This window comes from Ischnura elegans, chromosome 12, assembly GCF_921293095.1.
Source record: "Ischnura elegans chromosome 12, ioIscEleg1.1, whole genome shotgun sequence".
In the NCBI taxonomy this organism is placed as follows: Eukaryota; Metazoa; Arthropoda; class Insecta; order Odonata; family Coenagrionidae; genus Ischnura; species Ischnura elegans.
Window position 1 is genome coordinate 87,018,201 of NC_060257.1, and position 21,581 is coordinate 87,039,781.

The 21,581-nt window shown below is 39.8% G+C and overlaps 1 protein-coding gene across 1 annotated transcript in view; it reads left to right on the plus strand.

Annotated features, from left to right (window-relative positions):
• The first annotated feature begins 8,892 nt into the window (after positions 1-8,892).
• LOC124168744 (nuclear receptor subfamily 4 group A member 2-like) overlaps positions 8,893-21,581 on the plus strand; it is a 117,468-nt gene continuing 104,779 nt past the window's right edge. The window contains exons 1-2 of the mRNA XM_046547012.1: positions 8,893-8,897; positions 8,947-9,104. Of these exons, the coding sequence (XP_046402968.1) occupies positions 8,893-8,897; positions 8,947-9,104 (163 nt within the window). The remainder of the gene's footprint in view (positions 8,898-8,946; positions 9,105-21,581) is intronic.

A 21,581-nucleotide genomic window follows, 5' to 3' on the forward strand; every position in this document is an offset into this window, starting at 1 on the left:
TTTTAATACCAGTATTTGCATTCCCCACCCCAAAAGTTATTCCGTTCCGAGTATCGCTTTTTAAGATAACGAGCGTTAGGCGTCATTTTCATCCTCCCGAATCATGAAACGTCTACTGTATGCGGTGATTCAACTGGACTTGCTACCCGGAGGAAAATGCGGATAGTTATTTAGGAAATCTGACCCTAAAATCTCCTTTAGATGAAAAAAAATTGGCTTACCATCTTTTTTTTTCGTCCCGTCTTTTTTTTTACGAACGATTGCTATCCGAAATGGCTTTATTGCGTGTAATCACATCTCACTAACGAAATCCGGTGGACAGACAAGGAGTCCGAGCCGCGGTCTCCAAGGATTTAAAACGTCCATCCTGCTCTCCTATTGCTAATATTTTTTCCTCTGTATTTTGATTGGTTGCTGCCGGTGTGGAAACGAGCTCAAAGGAAAGAAATGGTCATCTGCTGCTCGCTTCTGGATTCGTCGTATAGGAGTGGAAAACGGAATAATTCCCGCGACGGATTAAAAAAAAACTCTTAATCGGGCTCATTACGCGTGGAGCGCTTGTCAGGATTTGTACGCCCCCCCCCCCCCCCCCTAAGATTGGGATGCAAGCAATCAGTCTTTAAACAATCGTTTCGTGATTTGCATGCAAATTAAACGTGGAATGGCTTCGTTGTGACTGAGATTGCCGAATTAGCGTTCCGATCAGAGCCTCCATCGAATGCTTGGCGAGGAAACTTGTCAACCGTCCGGTTACGGTTGAGACAGGGAAGAGTAAACCAGTAATACTTTTGATCGAATTTTCAACATTTTACCAGTCCTAAATTGGTAATTCTACTGTTTCTAAGCATAAACGATTTCGGTTCCGCGTCGAGTCCACGGTTCGGTCGAAATGAGTCTCGATAATCGAGCCTCGTTTATTCGCTGCCTTCGATTTCTGACAACATGTGGCGATATTAATGCCGATGAGATATCTGTATCGTAGAATTATAATCTAATGTCGGCTATTGACTGGTCTTTATTTGTGTACAAATCTCCGTCAGCCGTGTGGATGCCTTTTCTTAATCATAACTTCTTTGGTTTAAATTTACCGAAAACGTCATGGGTTAACTATTAATATCGCGGTATTAATTGAATGATGTTTTTTTTCATCTCTGCGTAAACTGTCTACCTTCTTTCAGTTGTGGGGTTCAATCAAATTACTGCTGACTAAATTTATCCGAGGATCATTGAAGTAGTGTGTGTTTTTTTCGCAAAATTTGCATTTGATAATAAATTACTGTGCTCCTACTGTAATATTATAAGAAACTGACCGAGGTGTCAGCACCTAAGTAGCATTACTTTGATACCATGAAAATCTAGGAAGTTTTTTTTTTCAACTATTCTCGTCAATATCCGCATATCGCCCGATGAATAATTTGCAATTGCGTAGTGGAGCCTCCGTATGTATACATACCGTTTTTGAGGCAGTAAAGTGGAGACAGTGGTAGCTCGCCTGTTGAAAAACTTAACTGAATGGAGAATTATGTGTAGAGTTGCGTCAAATCATTCTTAGCATAGTTGACTAGGGATGATAATGATGAAATCATCGTTATGTAATAATCACTACAAAAATAATCCACTGCTAAAATATGAGGATTTATAACCCGATGAAAAATCGGGTACATAATGGATAATATATCCTTATTTATATTTGGGGTCGATTTTTAAACTCGCAATATATAAAGCACGATTTTATAATAGTATTTTCATCTGGCGAGATGTTTTGATTTTCACTATCGGCAAATAGATCACGTTTTTTTATCGCACAACCACGCATCACTATCAGCACACTATATCATATTCCCGACGTAGTTAAATATCTCGTTATCGTATGATATTTCTATACATCACGCGGGCCTTCTGGAAGCCGTCTGGTTGTGGGGAATATGGTCTATTGCAGGAGGGGTCCTGTGACGCCAGTTCTCTAGCACCGTGCCAGGAGAGGTAGTAGGTACGTTTGAAGAACTAGGATTGCATGTAATCCCTTCCCCTCGCATCTAGTCACTGCATTTGATTGGAAGATTGCCTCTCCTGTACTCACACCTAGCCTCATCCCCTCGCTAGTGTCTCCGGTTCTCCTTGGCTCGGCACACTGAAGGAGGTGGACGCAGGAAGGCTCGTTTGATTGATAAGGTCGGGACGTGGGGTAGGTATAAGGGGAGGAGAGTGTTAGGGGGGAATGGAGAGCTTAATATACGACTCTCTCTTGCCAGCCTCCGGCCATTGTGTCTGCAGACTGCAAAGAGGGAGGAACACTCAGACCACGTCCATCTTGATCCGCAGAAATTTTTTTTCATTTACTCCGTTTTTTTTTAAACTAAGAATATTGGCAATTGATGAGTCTGCATTCGGTCACTAACTATGTTTTTAACCCCCTGCGCACTTTAGTGGTTTCATAAAGGTCTCCACTCTCGTCGCTGGTGAGAGGGCGATAAGAATTTTCATCTACATCTACATAATACCCCGCAAGCCGCCTAAAAGGCGTGTGGCAGGGGGTGTTAGGACACCAGCCGTTTACAGCTAAAAAAAATGAAGTGCTCTAACGAAGTTGGGACTAGCGTTTATTAAATTCCTTTATGGTTCGGAGGAAAAACGAATTCCATATCTATCCGTTCGGCAAAACATATCTCTTAATTTATCGCTTCTATCAGACCTGGAAATATAGTGTGCCTCCAGTTTATGTTCTATGCGTCGCTCTTTAAGGTATACATTCTCAATTGCTCAAGCAATCCAAGCCTAGCCCGCTAAATTAGGACTGTTAACTAAAATACAAATCCCAGGTTTTCTATTCTGTATGAGTCATAAAATGTCTGTGATATTCCTCGTGAGCGCATATACTCAATAGCAAATATCCAGAATCAATGGATCACTCTGCATTTATCTTTGTGGGCATTTTCTAAAAAAATGTTTAACAGCGATCTTACATTCGTCAGCCGTTGATTCCGTCATATATCGAGCTTCTGCGGGCACTGGGTCCCCCTGTGTGCTCCTCCGGCCATTGTATCTGCTGCTGCGAGGCGGACACAGACAATCAGTGGCATAATTAGGATATGCTTTGGAGAAGTGGAAATTTTTGAAAACTGACATGCCTGGAAATACATTTTACATCATTTTGGAACTTAATTGAAATCTGAGTTTCACTCGTAATTCTGCGACAAATCATCAAAGCAGGAAAAACATTAGTATACTGTAAAGTTTTCTGAGACTTTGGGGGGAACTATCACCCTCATCCCCCCCCATAGTTACGCCACTGCAGACCATGATTCACGTCCATCTTGATCCCTGGATAATTTATTTTAATCAATTTTTTCACTCTCTGACCTATTCCTAATTATCTACCATCCCACCTAAGCGTCGCGATTCATTATACACTGATTTATCTTGGAGTTACGTTGATTTCAAACCTATCGTGCGGCATGATATACTTGTGGCAAAGCCCTTATGAAAATAGTAATCTTCAAGTGTGTTGTGGGAAGATTATAGGATGAAACAGCGAAGAATAGCCGCTTGGCGCTATAGCCAGGCCGCATAATAATATGCGGCGAGTATATCGTATATGGTACAGAAAAATAAAATGGGTGAAATTAATTAAACACAAAGAATAACTGCGCAAATTTTCAAAAACTAGTCCAAGCAAACAGGTAGCTTTGTTCAATTAGGCTGATTTAGATTGCTTCAGCTTTTAAGATCCGACAAAGAGGATAGGTAAGTCCTACAGAAATGATAAATTTGAATAGATAATTTGTCTAAGGAATAGAAAGAGGAAATCGATTTTCTTCCGAAAATGAAAGGACTCTAACAAATGCTAGGAGAGGTTCAGTAGTTACAAATCTCCAAATCGCATCCCCTTTATTTTACTGTTTTTAACGGCTTGTGTCTTAGCAATCCCCGCTACACGACCGTTAAGGAGGCTAGCGGGGTATCTGTATATTGTAGTATGTAGAACTGGATATTCCCTTGCACAATAATATTCTTGGTCCATTGTGCCTACTTCATTTTCATCCATCCCAGTTTATTGCATCAGAATTTAAAAAAAACTGTTTTTATGTTTTCGAAACTCTAGTAATGTGTGCTTATATACCTACGCTGTTTGCATTCTTCAAGCCTTAGACATAGCCTGTTTTTTAATGTGAGGAAATAATGAGGTGTTCCTCGGAAATGCATACCAATTCATTGCAATTCGATCCCATCGCTTATTAAGAGAACTACGCGCGTCTATCTGCCTTTGTCGCTGTATCATTTTATTCCGATCGTGAAGGCGGATTACGCTGCTCTCTTTTTTATCTTTTAGCTCACCGTTCTGATCTTTATCGTTTGCCTTTCTGAAGGCATGGTTTTTTTTCCTTCTGGCCGTGGCTTTGTTTCGATACGCATCTATTCTGTCGGCTCAAAACGAGTCGTGTAGAATTAAAGTGTGCGATTGTTCCAATTAATTGGAGCTAGATTGCGGAGCATCTTGCATTAGCTATTTAGAAGACCCAGAAACGTTTGAAGCACGTGAAGTGAGAACGATTGAATCCTTTTGGAAGCAATATAAATTACAATGAAACGAAAGGTAATTTTCCCCGAGATTTTTTTCCTTCCACTGCCACCTGTTATTTAAAGATTACTCAAGACGTCACATTTCACCATATGTTTAAATAGGTAGGTACCTAAATTTTATAGCATGCATTAGTTATCATGTTTCTGCGTAGAATCTTTACCGGTTCTCTACGGACAAACGAAATTCTACCTCTTTTCCGTTTTCATATTTCTCCTCGCCCCTCACGAAATAACTCTCTGCTTCACATTCTGCGATTCCGTCTCTCCATCTCTCAACGCTCTCTGTTCTACCGAATCCCCTCCTTGTTTAACTCCATAGCTTCAAAAATCCCTTCCCTGGACCTATTTTCCTCTGCCACTAGTTACAAAGCCACCTTAAAATGCTATCTGAATAATTCACCATTGTCTAATCAATAGCGCCCCTTCTTACGTTTAAAAATTTTGTATTTGTTTTTTTTTATTTATTGTGCTATTGTCTGTTATCTTTTAGGTATTATTTATTTCAGGGACAGCCAATGTAAAAGCCTTTGGGCCGTTTTCGGAGATGAAATAAATACATAAATATTCATTATTATAATCTATATACGCTTTTTCCCTTTGATTATTCCTTCTCTAAAGTAAACTAGGTACATATTCATCTACGAAAGGAACCTATTTAATATCGCTTTGAGAAATATTTTTAATAAAATGCTAAACTAAGAACGTTTGGTACACCTCTGCACGTTTTATTGGTGCAATTCACTTGATCGCCTGTCTTTACCCTATCGAAATGCTCGGGGCTACAGGTTAAGGCTGTTTTCATCAAGTCACTAATTATCTTGTAGTTTTACGAGCCTTTAGCTCACCCCCATCGCCACGATGGCATTTTCTCACCGCTCGCGTTTTAGTTATAAATTGATCGTTTCCAGTCATAGCTGTTCTCAAGACGTTGGGAATTATTTTTCCTTCGGCCGAGCATGGGACTGAATAGTAATATCTAGGGTATGAGTCTCCCGACTAGATGTATCTCACCTCCCGCGCATTTAAACGCCTGTGATTGGGATTCAGTTGGCCATGGAGTTGATCTTTTTAGTCCCGTGGCACAGGTCGTTATTAGCGTAGAAGAAGAAGAAGAATAGAAAGTCACTCTCATGTCTGGTTGGATTTACGACTTGTCGTGCGAAAACTTTCGTAGCCATCGCCTTTTCCAGGACTAGAGGTCGTATTTTTCACAGTATGCGCGCGAAACCTACCTATGCGTTCACTATCGGAGCCAGCCATACTGATTCATTTTCAGTTTCTCGCGGGGAAAATTTTCCGTTTTAATTCATCTCCAAGGTTTTTTTCCTTACTCTCTAAAAGTGTGTGTATACTTTGCGCCTCGAATTTTATCGGAATTTTTGAACTCGTGACTAATAATATTGCCTGAGAATTCATTCAGCTAGAAGGAAGGTGCTTTCGTGACTATGCCTCGTTGACTGAGTCACTAAGTAATTACTTACTCCAACGGTGTATGAAGTATATTTTAATTCACTTGCATTAAGTTTAAGCTCACAGTTAAAGAGTGACTAAGTATTCGAAAAAGGCTATTCGGGCTTCCAGCCGGGTGGTCTCCCTCCATTCTGCCGGCTCCTTAATTTGGCCATGATAGATTAGATACGTTACAGGTCTGCTGGAGAGAGCTGTATTTACTAATTTCTCAACAAAAATTTAAAATGTGGCACTGATATTTCTAAATTTTAGTGTGTCCTTTGTAATTATGGAGAAATTAAAATTTGTAATATCGATTAAACCGTAGCAGAGTCATGATTAGATGGCCATTATTCACCGTTACCGCTCAGCTGGTAACCAAGAGCGACGAAATATTTTGAAAACGCATTGCGCATCTTTGAGCGATCTTGATGGATAGACAACCACGATGATTCATCGATGCAAAGCTTTCAGAATCCTTTTTAGCCGTGCCGGTGTGGGAGAGTTTGTTTGCTGCCGACTTGTATGACCTCTAAATGGAGTTATTTGATGGCAAGGACGTCCGATTATTCTCAGTGATCTCTTCTTCTGCATACCCTCCCCTCTTTCCAATCACAGAACGGCTTGTTCATTGCAATTGGCCACCAATACGGACTGTGATGAATTACCTGTGGCATTACCGACTCGGCCGGCGTGGATGAAAACCATTCTTAATATAGGTCCTGCATCTGTTGCATCCTTGGGGAGTTATAACAACCCCAGTCTTATTCTCTGACTGCTTCTCCACCCACACAACTCGATGGCTACGTTAACGTCAGAAGCTTAAGAGGATACTTCTCCCCCGTTGCTTAGGTCGTGGTTTGCCTTTTTAACTGACGTATTTAAATTTAAAAAATTTTTCTGTCATGTCGAAATTCTATAGGTGCATAAGACTGCATTTTTACTACATAGTGATTCATTTTCGCACACAACCTGAATGCAGCTTGCACGAAATTTTCAGAATTCAGACGATTTTCCAAATAAATGTCGATGACTTCATCAGTGAGTTATTTTAAAGTGTCTCGATTGACCATTGTCACACGATAATAAGGTGCAAAACGAGGGACATAAAGGCAAAAGTAATTTTAAAATATTTTATCCTTACAGTATTTACTATGTCCTAACACTATGACTTCATCTTACCGAGTTCGTCATTGTTGGATGAATAGAGGGCTCATTTTGGCTGCTAATGATTTAATACTTCTTATCTTCAAAAATAGCAGGAATATTGCATGGAAGATTTCTCAGGATCATAATTATTTGAAATTAGGGAAATCGAGAAAAAAAAATATTGTAGGAGTAAAAACATTTTTTAATCCAGCCCTTGAAAAGATCGAAAGAGCCAAAATTGTTCCATTGGCAGTTCAAGTGATTATACCCATGCCCATGTGTAATCCTGTCTCAATCAACGTCTTCGATCGCGTCATAATCACTTGGAGAAGAATTCTTGGCAACTGATTCTGCTGTAAAAAAATACATGGCGCAATTAGATTAAGGTACTCATCCAGGGGTTTATTATTCTCTGAATATTCCCTATCACTTGCTTGACGCTGTAATTTGGATGTTATTTCGGTATGACAAGGCTCGATTACTCCAGGTTGTTCTACGCTAATGTTCTCTCCGGTATGTTGGGGGTTTTAATGACCCAGTCCCAGTGATTATTACTTCCCCAACGGTCGTAGGTAAACCGTCATACGAATAACTGGATATGCGTTAAAAATCTATTAGACATGAATATGTAACATCTCTAAGCTGGCATTATTGTTTCTCGCTGTGAATTTTAACGATTCATCAAATTAACTGCTGCTCGTTGCGTTTTTTATGTCTTTTGTCGAGAGTTTGTACATAGGTAGGTAGAGTGGGATTTCGCAGCCATGCATTTGTTATAGTTCTGCTATTTTTTATGAAGCTTCCATGCGGATAAGCTGTAAATCATACAGACCATAAATGAATGGTTTCATGTTTCCATTGGTGGTAAAAGGTAGATAAGTATTTGATTCTAAGTTTCTACTTCTCAGCTCTGAGTTTTAATAACGGTTCATAAAGCCCTATTTTTACCAATGCACCTTTATGGTCTCGTTAATTTTACCTATTTTATTAACGGCTGATAATGAACCATCATATAATCCCGATCAATTATGAAGACACAATAGAGTAATTATCTGTCATGCGCTACATGAATATTTAATCGATGCACAGAAAACACTTCCTTAGACTGCTGACGTCTCTTAATATTCCTGAAGAAAGTTTTTCCCCGAATATTTTCGCGTCAAATTACCGATGCATGATCTTTGCTTGTGCCAAATTCTTATATGTCAAAGATGGGATATGGCATGTCAAAAAATTCTTATCTACATCTACACAATACTCCGCAAGCCGCCTAGAAGGCGTGTGGCAGGGGGTGTTAGGACACCAGCCGTTTACAGCTAAAATAAATGAAGTGCTCTAACGAAGTTGGAACTGGCATTTATTAGAGTCCTTTGTGGTTCGGGGGAAAAACGAATTTCCATATCTATACGTTCGGCAAAACATCTCTCTTAATTTATCGCTTCTGTCGGACCTGGAAATATAGTGTGGCTACAATAGTGGTGTTCTCTGTGTCGCTCTTAAAGGTATCCATTTTCAATTGTTCAAGCAATCTAAGCGTAGCGCGCAGCCTCCGAGTCTCCAGCGGCTCCCAGCCTAATTCGCTTAACATGTGGGTAACACTGCCTATACGCTCGTAGCAGTTTTTGACGAAACGCGCAGCCTTCCCTTGTATATTATGCAGTTCGCGGATTAAGTCTTTCTGCATATGTCAAAGATATGATATGGCATGACATTATGAGGTTTGCCGAAACTTATTGTTATTTTTTTTCATTCCTTCGTCTCCTCTAGTGACTCGGGCAGTGGGCTTGAAGCCTCGTGTGACGTCAGCAGTGAATACGGTCGAGGTGCGGCTGGAAGGAGCGGGAGGAGTCGGGAGCGGACGCGAGCGGGTGCCGAGACAGCCGCACCACTAGAGAAGGAGTGGGTAGAGGAGTATTTCCCGGAAGGTAGGTGGCACCAGTATAATTTACTTCAGAATTTGTTGCTGTCGCACGAATCCAGTATTTTTTTACATTTTCAGAAAATATATCAGCAATCGAAAATCATATCGATTGTGTATACTCAGCGGACTTTATTTCAGTTGTTGAAAACTTTCGCTTCTCTCGGACTATATATATATCCTTATCCATTTTTCTCTTGGTGTGGTAAATTCCTCCCGAACTTCAATTTTTCGAAGTCGCACTCTTTTTAGTTTCCTTGGAGATTTCCAATCTTCCATTATTGGGGGCAATTTGGGAGTTATCCATTCTATTATGACTGGAAAAACCATGCCAGAAGTTCATCTTTTCATGTTTTCTATTATATATGCACATACATTTAGTTTTCCATTTTATTTAGTTTGCTAAGTCTCAATTTTTTTATATTTTTCTGTGGGATATATGAGAACTCTCTCTGCTACAAGACAAAAAGTACCCTTTATGAAAAAATTATTTGATAGCATAAACTTCGAAGGCAAAAAAGTTAATTTTTACATAAAATATATACCAAATTTTAATGGGAATCTAACCATTCATGTTTCCTACCTAATTTACGGCACCATTTCGTGAGGTGGCAGCGAGAGACGTGTGCTCTCATAACATTGCACCCTGCTTTTACTTCCAAAGAGTAGCCGAGGTGTCGGAGCCAACACCGTAAAAGTAGCCGTAAGGTTTTTTATCGCGGTCCGAATCTGGATGCGGCCGAATGATTGCGCGCGGACTTTCCGCTGACGATACGTTTCAATTGTATTGGTGCCCTGGGGCCTCTGTCGTCCCCTCTCGTTCGAAAGTAGCCATCCAAGTCACTCTCGCGCCCAAAATGGAAGACGGATCATTTTGGTGGGAAGGGGATGATGAGGAGCGTTTAATGGGGCTTGAATCCGACGATGGCCCATTCGAACATCAAGTTACGATGTCGATAATGAGAATCGAACGGCGGTCACGGCGGTCAGTCGATTGATGGACACTTTCTGTCCTTTTCATCAATTTTTGTTGATCTCTTATCCCCTGTGCATCCCATTGTTGGTGATTAGCGATTGTCAACGGCCTTCGATAGTATTTCATTATCAGTCTTGATTCAGCATTTCTCTCTCAATTCGATATGATCAAAATTTATGGTTGATATTCTTACCATAAAGAAGATCTTCGATTGTCGCTCAGTATATTTCACTAATTTTCGATCAACAATTTTCTACGTATAAACAATTGGTACGACTATTGACCATCGAAGTTAGTTTGCTTTTGAGAGTCATCGAAATTTAGTATTCATAATAATTCAATCAATAGAACCACAGATTTTTCGTTATTTAAATTATAGTTTTTCGATTAATCAAATGATTATTTGCCCACTAATCGAGTAAGATGGCTTCAAACATTCTAAAATACATTTTCGACTGGTCTAACTGTATATGTCTACGATAAATAAAGAGTCCATATTGGTGCAGTGAGGTGGATTCAAGACTCCAAAGCAGTAGGTAGGTACTTATTATTTTTTTTTGGAGAGGGTAGTGGTAAAATGGCTTCCAACAATCTAAAAATACATTTTTGAGTGGTAAAACAGTAATTGTCTTCGACAAATCGAAATAGCTCAATAGCCAACTGTAAAGGCTTTCATTCTGATACCAACATTTTTGTCTCTTTTTTATGTGTTAAACGTCGTTGTTATTTATGAGATTATTTTTATGCTTTTTTATTATATTTTCATTATATTTACACAATTTATTACTGTTTACAAAACCAAATGCAGAGGCCTTAGTGCTGTTTTTTGTGTCAAATAAATGAATATAGTTCAGTGAGATTTAGCATAGACTCCATGGAAGTAGGTTGGTTGGAGGTACTTATTCTTTTATTGAGGGAGGCTGGGGGATAATGGGAATGATGAGCGGCTAGGAAGCAGTGGCGTAGCCAGAGGGGAGGTCCGGGGGGTCCGGACCCCCCCGAAATATAGAAACACAATTATTTTCCTTCATAAAAGAAAACAAAATATTGAAAAATCAGGAATTTACTAAATGTTTCTTGAACAAATTTACTTTTTTCGATCGTGTTAAGTGTTACAATTAGTTAAAAACCCATTACTTACAATTAGTGCCCGGTTTTTCAAAAATTTCCCCCCCTGGTTTTGGACCCCTCCAGCCCCCCGAACGAAATTCCTGGCTCCGCCACTGCTAGGAAGGACCCCGACTGTGTTGTTGTGGCGACGGAGGATGGGCCTCTCTGGGGGCACTCCTCATTTCTGCTTCCCGCGAAGAGTCGACCTTGGCTCCCGAAGGTCCATCTGAAAACCTTCCTCTACCCCCTCCCTCCCTCCCTCCCTCCCTTTATCTCTCTCCATCTCACCGGCGCAGCGCCTTCTCGCGATGCTTCATTGCTACCTTTCCCCGCTGGTGGGCGGTAGGTACACCGCACTGCCATGTAGCTTGTGCCGCAGGTAAGGCCGTTAAAGATGGATGCAACCGTCAGTATCCTCAGCTACGCTTGGTCCGGTCCTTTTAAAATCCAACTGTGAATCTATGTTGCTCAAACTCACGCGTTTCACTCACAAGTCTCCAGTAATTGCTTTCGTACCTAAAATTGAAATTGAAATTTATTCCTTGTATAATATACAGAGCTTGAGTAATACAAAATTTTACATAAAACAAGGAACATTAGGTCCCCCTTTGGATAATTCCTGTTTGGGGATAACCGATTCTTCAAAAGTCGCTCTTTTAAGATATTAGCTACATAACACAAAGTAAGTACATAGCACACTGCAGTTTTGCTGAAACACAAAATCAACACAAAAACATAATTTTCTTGATTACAAATGACCAATCTATTACATTTTAAGGAAACATCTCTCTTTTTTTGACAAGATGTGGGACGAGGCAAGAAAGTAAATTTAAAATCTAAACATTAGTAAATCAGAAATAAAAAAACAGATTAGCTGGAACAAAAAAACTCGATACAACAACAATATATCAGAGAATAACCTTTACTCAAACTTTTTAATCAAGTACTCCACCTCCTTGTTTTTGAATAACCAATCTTTAACACATTTTAGGAAACTTCTCTCCTTCGTTGCACAAGATATACGATGAGGCAATGAAGTAAATATTTTAGGACCTAAATAAATAAATGATCTTCTAAATATTTTGTTATTTGGCTTTGGAATGTAATGTTTTGATTGTAAAATGTGTTAATAGCCAGCGTTTGAATCAAATCATGTTAAAATATTCGTGATAGTTTTTGTACCTATATTTATAAGTATTTTATCAAACTATACGGCTATTTTTTGCGGCAGCTGAAGTTGAAATGGTGGCTTAAGAAAACTTCTTTTTTGACCACTATTTTCCCGAAAAATCGCAAAGCCATATCCTCCATTTCAAGGGATAAAATATGAGATACATGTACTTACTGGATCTAAGATTCTTTTGCGATGTGAAGCCATGTTTGTTCCGTAGATACACATATGTCAAATTGCAACGTATATGCTTTCATTTTTCTTTATTCGTTCGAAAACATTGGCGGATCAGGGACGGCAATGTTTTTTGCGATACATGTTACCACGGGGTCGAGGCCTCTTTTCCTACCGAGTCCATGTTGGTTCAGGGATAAGGAAGGACTTATCCGAATCTCGGAGGTACAAGGACAACTACAATTTGCCTAGGAGAAAAACATTTTTTTCTTCAATCCATTCATAGGGAAGGGTATCGTTTTCTTACATTTTATGTTTAACCGAGGTTTTTTCTTCGAATGGTTTAGTTGCGTAAACATGATCATTAACTGGTGATCATATCACTTGCATATTCATGGTCACTAATATATCCCACTAATTCAGCTCACTTGAATAGTTTGGTCGTTAAATTTCTATTCTTTCCTCCTTTCGCTGCAGACTGGTTACTTTATATGTTGGCTCGCTATACAATGTCGCATCGTTTGGCACATGGAGTTGAAATGCTGGGAATGAGCGGCTCTGCTAGCCGGTTCTGGGGGGATCGACAGTGGGGCGAATTTCTTAACTCACCCCCGCAATATCCCATCGATTAACGTTCCCGTAGCTCCACACCTCTTCGACAGAACCAAATCTATAGTGACGCATGCATTTCTATTCCTCCTGGTCTGGCATTCCATTGGTCCGCCAAACCGGCACTGGCTCTTCCAAGAGCTAAATTCACTTATGAACGTGCGTTTGGCATCCGTCAGCACCCATCCAACACCCCCTATTTTTCATTCCTTGTTCGTTTTTCCCAGCTGAATTCATCCTTTGTCATCGTCCTCTGAGCACGTGGTTTTCGTGCTGCAGTTTAGACATCCTGGCAACAGTAACCAAGCCGACGGCACGGCAGTCTTGCGAAGGTAAAGTTGCGCTCATTTGTGTAATCTTTGTGTATAAATGTTGCTTCTTTGGAACAGATTTAAGCGGAACACATTTAAATGCCATCCGTCTCCTCAGCTGTTCTTCTATCCCCTTTTTGACCTCTGACAATCCAAGACTAGACATCTGATGAGAATTGTGGATTATTCTGCCATCAAAGCGTTTCTTCAAGTTCTTTGTAGTTTAAGAAAGATCATACTTACTTCATTTTAACGTGTGCAGAATGATAAAGATGTAGATGAAGATCTTCCGGGCTCTACTCTGTATCAGTCCATATTTCATCCCTACCACAGTTTCACTGGAGTTGCAGCCGATAAATGAAGGTCTTCAGGTCACTGAGGTATCTCTTCTGTTCAATTATCGCCTGGAGAATTGTTACCTGCAATTATTCACCCAAGGGCTGCTTTCCGATATGAAAACAAAAGTTATTTTTGTACATTTTAATCTTTTACGATCTTTTTTCATTAATCTCTGCATTTGATCTTATTATTCCATGCGTACCTGCTTCTAAACAGGATGCAGCTGATTTACAGATAGCTTGCTTTGAAGGACGTTTTTACATAATGTATTTACCTTGAAATTGTTTGCGTAATATTTCCTATTTTTTTTCGTTGTTTTAGAAAATTTCACTCATAATACGTGAGTCAATCTAATTTTTAATACGTACTACCGAAAATCTACTTTTTCTGCTAAGTAGAGAAGACCTAGTCGTGGCTTCGTTTCATTTCAAGTCTTCTGAGTTCCAGTTTTTAAAATACAGTCATAAATTGGCGTCTAATGCATGAAATAGACTCCATGTGACGTCACAATGACTAGTTAATGTTGGGACCAAAAGTTGTCGAGGCGATGGGCACGTTGGCATTTATCTATGACGTTGATGACCGAAGCTTTTCACCATCTCCTCAGGGTGCAATCCCCTTCCTCAACGTTGTCTTGCCATTACTCACCCGACTCCAGCCTAAGCCTCCAGCATATGCTAAGGATGCAAATAAGGTCTAGGACAAACGACACTGCGGAAAGATGGAATTGATGTCATTAACCATCTTGTCCGTGAAAGTCGCGGCGGCTTCTGGTCATCCCCATTGAGATTTAAAAGGACATGCGCAGAGAAATGTTGCATTCATTAGTCCTACATCTTTATCTTAAACCAGTGAGTAGCTTACATTACACTCTGAGAAGGATGCCTAAGTTATTAGATTCCGTTATTCGGCTCAAGAAGATACCTATGTATAGTGGGCTAGCTTGAAAATTCAGAGAGATGTTTATCCCTTATGTTTAGCATATTTCTTGAAGCGATTTTATGCTTACTTCAGATTTGTTTTCCGCAGACATTGAAGTTTAAAAGGTTTATTACCTCATAGCCTGTTTTTAGAATCTTTGCCTCGGTAAGCAAATTGAATCTATATCCAATTTTTCTTTTAACTTGAGCAATAAAATTCCCATTTTCGTGATAACGGTGGAGCTCTCTCACTTTCATTATGCGTACGTCCAGCTGATATCTAATTTTTCCTCGCGTAAAATTTCAACACTCGTATTCTGGTTAACTAAGGAGAAGTTGTGCAGGAAAGTAGCGGAAATATTACCAAAATGCGTGCTCCAGAGAAAGAAATTATGTCAAATTTAATTAATAATTCCAGTGAAAATCGCCAAATTTATACACGAAAGACGAAAATAATAGATATATTCCGGAGCAGTCATGAGAACATCGTCTTTGAACACGACTATATTTCCATGTCCGACAGAAACGGTATGTTAAGAGAAGCGTTTTCCTATCGGATAGGTGTGGGAATTCGTTTTCCCCCAAGCTTAAATAACAGACAAGAAATGGTAGATTTTAAAAAAAGGTAGGGGTAGTCAGAACTTGGCACAATTATTTTCCTTATAACGGCCGGTTTCTTAACAATCCCCGCCACACACCCATTGAGGCTGATTGCTGGGTAGTATCGAGATGTAAATGTAATGTAGCAGCTGAACATCGTGTTATAAATATATTTTGTGCAGTGAAATAGGGCCCTTTAGATGTGACCTAAATATTTACATTTTTTCGTTTGTGCGTTTATTTTTGAGACGTTCAGAGTATGTATACATTTTGGCAACAAGGTGCTCATGCCGTGAATCAGCTTAACCGTCTAGAGATCGCTCTGTTGGCTGTTGTTTGACATTTTCCCCAATTTTCTACCAAAACATAAGACGCAGCCAAACCACTTTGTTTTCTTTTCTGTTTACATTCTCGTCACTCGCGAGTCCAAAGTCTTTTTCCCCCTTCAACCGTGCAAGTCTAGTTTCTCTTTCTTTTCTCCTATGATTTTCGACTCGATCCATTATTAAAAATATGCATTCCAGCGTGCCAAAATATTTTTATTACCCTTGCCTTACACTACAACCAAGCAATATATTAGGAATGATGTATTGAAAAACCTTCGGGTGAAATTACCTTGAAAATATTCTACCGATACATCTTTGTAGTACAAAAACTTTATTGCCTCCAAGTATTTTACTCACCGACTTTTTTCGCATTTCGAAGAGATCTCAGGAAAGGTAATGGCCTTCCTTTAATCTCTGTGTAAAATAACGCACCTATAGCTTAGTCCGGGAAGAGCTCTAGCCTCACCAAATCGAGCTAACTGTTGGGCTGAAATAGTGATAGGCTGGGTGAACGTGCAACTATGAATCGCCACATTAGAGGTTTTAATGAACTTGAGCGGCATTATTGATTCCAAAATATGTTTGACTGCCAGAATTATTTGCTCCAACCCCTCCTCTGCAGGGTTTGTGCGTAATTGTCTAACAATTAGCTGAGGGTTGCGTGTAACCATTCCAACTTATCGCTGTATTCTAAATCATGAAAATCTCGATGCGATTGCTTCATCGCTTAAAAAAAAGACGTTTCATCTTCCCTTTTGAAAATTTGTTGAGGGAAATGTTTTCACTGTCTGACAATTTCTTTCTTCCACCAGCAAGGTAAACACATAGTGGGGAGTGAGGGATTGTGAAATAAGTATTTAAAGCTATCATTTACGTGCCGAACAACGAGCATTCCTCAGACACTAGGCCTGCAGCCGAGAGGATACTCAAAACTCGTAGAGCTTAAATTCATAAGTCAACAGTATTACGCATCCCCTGCGTGAGGCGATGTTTGCTGAATCTCTTTTACTGCCTCTTAAACGTTTCCATCTCTTTCTCATCTACATTTTCTTTTTTTGCCGAGTTTTCCTCCTTCCTTTTACCTTCCCTACTTGACTCATCTTTGCTTATACTTTCCATTTCTTTGCTCTGATCGATATTACCTTGTTTGTAAATCGATTTGGCGTGTGAGCGTTCGCGCGCTTTAATGGTTATGCATACTGAGTGGGCTAACAGGGTTGACTAAATAAGCTAAACAGCCTTGTCAATACCATGCTTGTAAAATTATTTACTGATTCTTTTGAGAAAAAATCTACTTAACTGGACTTCTGGTTCTTGCTTTTACCTTCGCAATGTCTAGAACTCATCGTAGATTGTGTTTATCGTCGCGATTTTCCATCGTTTATCCTCGTTTCCGTTCCACTGCGGATGTAATGGTGAATGTAATTAGCTTATATAATTATAACTGCTCTAATTTTATGCTCGGTTAACTGTTTTCTTTGACGTTGGTCTTCAAATTTATCACCTTTCAAATGTATGTATGAATTAATTGAGCGGTAGTTTTGCATCGGCGCGGAGAGCGTTCTGAATGACAAATTTATCTTCGATTGATTTCCCGAATGTTTATGAAACTCAATGCAGTTAAAGTTAAAACTATCTGATTTGTTATGTTATTCTCCTGAAGTATAATTGGAATTATTTTATTAGAGCAGCTAATTTACTCTTGCTGCGCAACCTCAATAATTATGTATGCACTTCAGCACCCATGAAAATAACTTTTAAAAACTTGTTATGCAAAAAAATCTCACATTGGTGTCATAAATAATTATTTTTTATTTTGGCCTAGCGAACGTTACCGTCAGTAAAAAAAATAAGATGTAAACTGTTATTTCTCACCAAAACAAATTATTTCATAAAAGAATAACTGATGAATGAATTTTCAATGCCAATTGAACAATCACTCTATCAAGAGGATCAATGTCCACCTAGTTACTACCGCAACGATTGGTTCGAAAACGTTCGTATGATTTCGGAAAAAAATGTAAGAGAATGTTTAAGTCTGAGTCGAACTTTTTGCAATGCCGAAACTTTTTTATAAAATGCAAATTTTTCTACACGATCCCAATGATTACCTGTTAATTATTATTTTTTTTAAATTAACGCACATTTAGGGACTGCATCGGTCCTCCAACAGAGCGTTGATTCTAATTTTCCACCGCTCCTGTAAACGGGGAAATGAAGAAGACAGTTATCGATGTGCAATCGTTTCCTTTTGGCTTCCACCCACTTTCAAACCGTACCTCCCCTTCGTTTGCGCCAGGCTATTTCGATATTATCCTTCCCCCCCACCTCATACCTACCGCCGCAATTCATTCCTACATTCTCCTTCCCCTCCCAATCCTCCCTCCACCTCCTTATACATATATACATATATTTATCCCCTTTGGGTACCTCAAGGGCGACGAGTGGTAAGTCGGCAAGAGTAGCAACAGTTAGAGACCCGCAAGAGGAGGATGAGTCTCCGCCACTTTGCGAGATGGATGATGCTCCAATCGTTTTATTTCCTTCTCTTCCTCCTATCGTTGGATTCGCCGCCGCCGCCAACGGAGAGCCACAGCCACTGAGAAAAAATATTTCCTCCCCTCTTCACTTTCCTCCGAAACTCAAATTATTGAAACGTAGTATCAAATGAGCTCCCTAAACTCTTTTCAGTATGTTTAGGTCTCCCTAGACTTTTTCGGTGTGTTTTCGCAGGTTTTTCACGTCCCCCTTCTTTTTCTTGCTGTCGGTTTTTTTCTATAATAAAGGAAAAAGTCAATATTCTTACATTTTTCCCTCGTTTTTTTCACATATTTTTGCACATGGTAAATGTAACTTAGTATTGGCATACCGAGGTCCCCTGTTTTATCGAATTATCGAAGCCAAGCTAGATCCTTCAGTTCCCAGATATTCTTCCTCCTGATATCATTCCTCCATATCGCAGCAATCATGGTATACTGCAGACCTCTATTTTATCTATCATCTAAGCCAAGCTAGGTCCTTTGGGATCCTAGATAGAAGAAGTTTTTTGTGGACATTCTGGTGCCAGTATTAATGAATGATATGTTCACTTTATTTAAGCTCCATCGGCTAATTATTTAAGTAATCGGCTCATTCTCATTGTGTTGTAGTTTCATACTCGTTATGCCTACCAAAACATATTGTGTCGCTTCGTCCAATTGTAATCAGAGTGCAATGATGTATTTTTAGTATTTTATTTTTCAACCCGTAAATGTTTCTCTTTATCTGCTGATTATTTTCAGTATTATTATTTGGCAAATGTAGCTTGTTCATTCAGCTTGGACGGAAGAAATACATTCATGTTAATGGGGGGGGGGTGTTTATCGCTTGACATCTTATTTTCATTTTTACACTGAGGAGCGTCATCTCCACCACACTGATTCCTTCATCTTTAGCTTCTATTTCTTTTTAGTGTTGAATAAATCAACTTTCATTCCCGCAGGAATCATCCACTCCCAAGGTCTCTATGCCTCAGACGGTAGTTGCTCGCGGGGACTTACGCAATTGGCGTCATTTATGTAATTATTTCGGCCCGTTTCAAAACAGGAACAGGAGTCCGTCTGTGATTGAGGCTGAGAGCCATCACAAAAGCATCAGAGATCACTTTACGTCGAACTCGCATCTATCTTTGCGCTGGCCTCCACATTCACTAATCGCTCCTACCATACTTTTTTCCAAGCGTCCCGAATTACGGACCCCAATCCATCACTTTGCGCGGATTAATTTGTCACCGAACTCGCTCATAATTTCGTTTTTCGTCTTTCATTTTCTCCTTGAACTCCCGCTTTCTAGGCCGTAAATGGCCAATCTAGGACCTAAGGCCCCGGTCAAAATCTTAGCTTTCTAAAACAGTCTCATGGGTGGAAATAGAGTTCCCCGCATTTGTGTCGCAAATCACTAGTTTTGAAACACATCTCAATTGATGGGTACGGTCAGAGTATTATTTTTCAATAGCATCCTTGAATGATCACTAAAAGATGGGAATTTTCTAGCTAGGTTCTGCTCACACATCCACATTTAAGTTTGCCAGATGTTTCGTATCAAACATGACTCTATTCTATTCAGGTTAGCGTATCTAAATAATCTCTAATAAAAGTATTTTTCGCTGTAGTTTCACCTTAGGCTATGGAATCTAGAACCTTTAGTAAGGCCCGGTACGGTCTACCTCTTTAAAAGAAATGATCGTCTTTTCCTATCTTTGGTGTATCATTTCAAGAGTTAAATCTCAAATCATATGGTCCGCTAATGATTTTTTCATGCACTCCTGAACTTAAACAAAAATAGTAGGGATTAGGCTCTAGCTTCTTATGCCACATGCAACTCTCATGCGTGCATAGTGTTTAACTTTGATTGAGGCTGGAATTTATTCACGTTTTTGGTGTCATTCACGGCGAAAAAAGGCAATTTTGCCTCTAGCCGTTGAAAAGAACGCGATTAGAAAAAAATGTATGTAATCAGCGCATGAAAAAGGATGTTGCTGACGCCCCGGGTATTGAAGAGGCTATCGTTAAGAGAATAATAAATTGCCGGTATTTAGTGAGCTTCATCATAAGAAATTTTCAGGAAGCCTTGCCGGGTCTGTTTTTACCTCACCCGAAAGAAAATCTCTCCCCTTCCACTTCACTAATTTCACTCTCTTGTATCCATCACGGAGAAGTCTATAATAGCAGGCGTACGTAAATGGCCTCTCTGGAATTGTGAAACTCCGCCCAATATTCTTGACCCATTGACTCACATTTTTGTTTCAAAGTCTTTATTTTCGCTCCGAGAGAGGATTGAGCAATGGCTTTGGTTTTCCGAGGATGACTTCCCGAAAAAGTTGCCTTATTCCGTTCTCACGTCTTCGTTAGCCCTCGAGGGGTCCATCTCCTCATTTATCTTCGCCGCAACGGTAGCCAACCGCATTCCGAGACTCTTCGCGTTCACATAATCGCCATCAGTTAAGTCCTTTAACGGCCGAATCATCTTCCGAAGACCGCCCACGGTCTTTTCGAGGTCGATTTGAGGAGATTCCAGCATCGTTAATACACAGCAAGGTATTCCCCTGTTATGTTGAGTTTCCGCTATGATAGGGTAGTTTCCTTCACCAAAGAAAACGAAAGGCATTGAATGCGATTCGTTACCCACCATTAGTGTATACATAATGTACAAATTATTTGGTTTTAGAAATCCCAGTTTAGACGAATGGAAATTATCAATTTTAACCGCATTTGAAAAAGGACAGATTGGCGCCCATGCGATGCCACTCCACGTGACGTCACAGGAACCTAGTTTCTATACAAGTAGATAGGAGTTTTAGATCGTCTGAGATTACCAATGCGTGCATGAGGCACAAAGCTAAATGAAACATTTCTTAATAATCACCTGTTAAAACTGCCTAAGGTCGGAAAGTTTCCTTCGTTTGAAATGGTATTAATAATCCTTATTTAAGCCACGCGCTACCTGCTAGCAGGGTACTCTGCTACCTGCTAGCAGCCTGCATCGTAGCGGCGCTCATAGCCTCGCACCAAAGTGGCCTCACATGGAGGCAGCTGAAACCAGATGGACGTCACACGGGGTTTTCTCAGCATTCATACTTAGCCGTCGCATTTTCGCGCACTTGAAAATTTTCAATTTTCATTTAATCGCTAAAAATAGATATCCTCGTTTAAAAATCTAAAACCGTGAAATAAGTACTCCAGGAGTAATAATCTTTCGATTTAGGCAGTAAGAAAATACTAGGAATCCACCAAAAATTTGCAATTTTCCCATTAATTTTACTCGTTCGAAGTTGATGGAAAAATCCCATCCAGCCGTCATCTCGCTTCAAACGCACCAGTAGACCGAGAGGAGAAACTGCTTGTCGGTGAACGTGTTGTATAATAATATTCCTCTCGTTTCTAGTCGCCGTGTTTTGTCCCGAAGGCGTC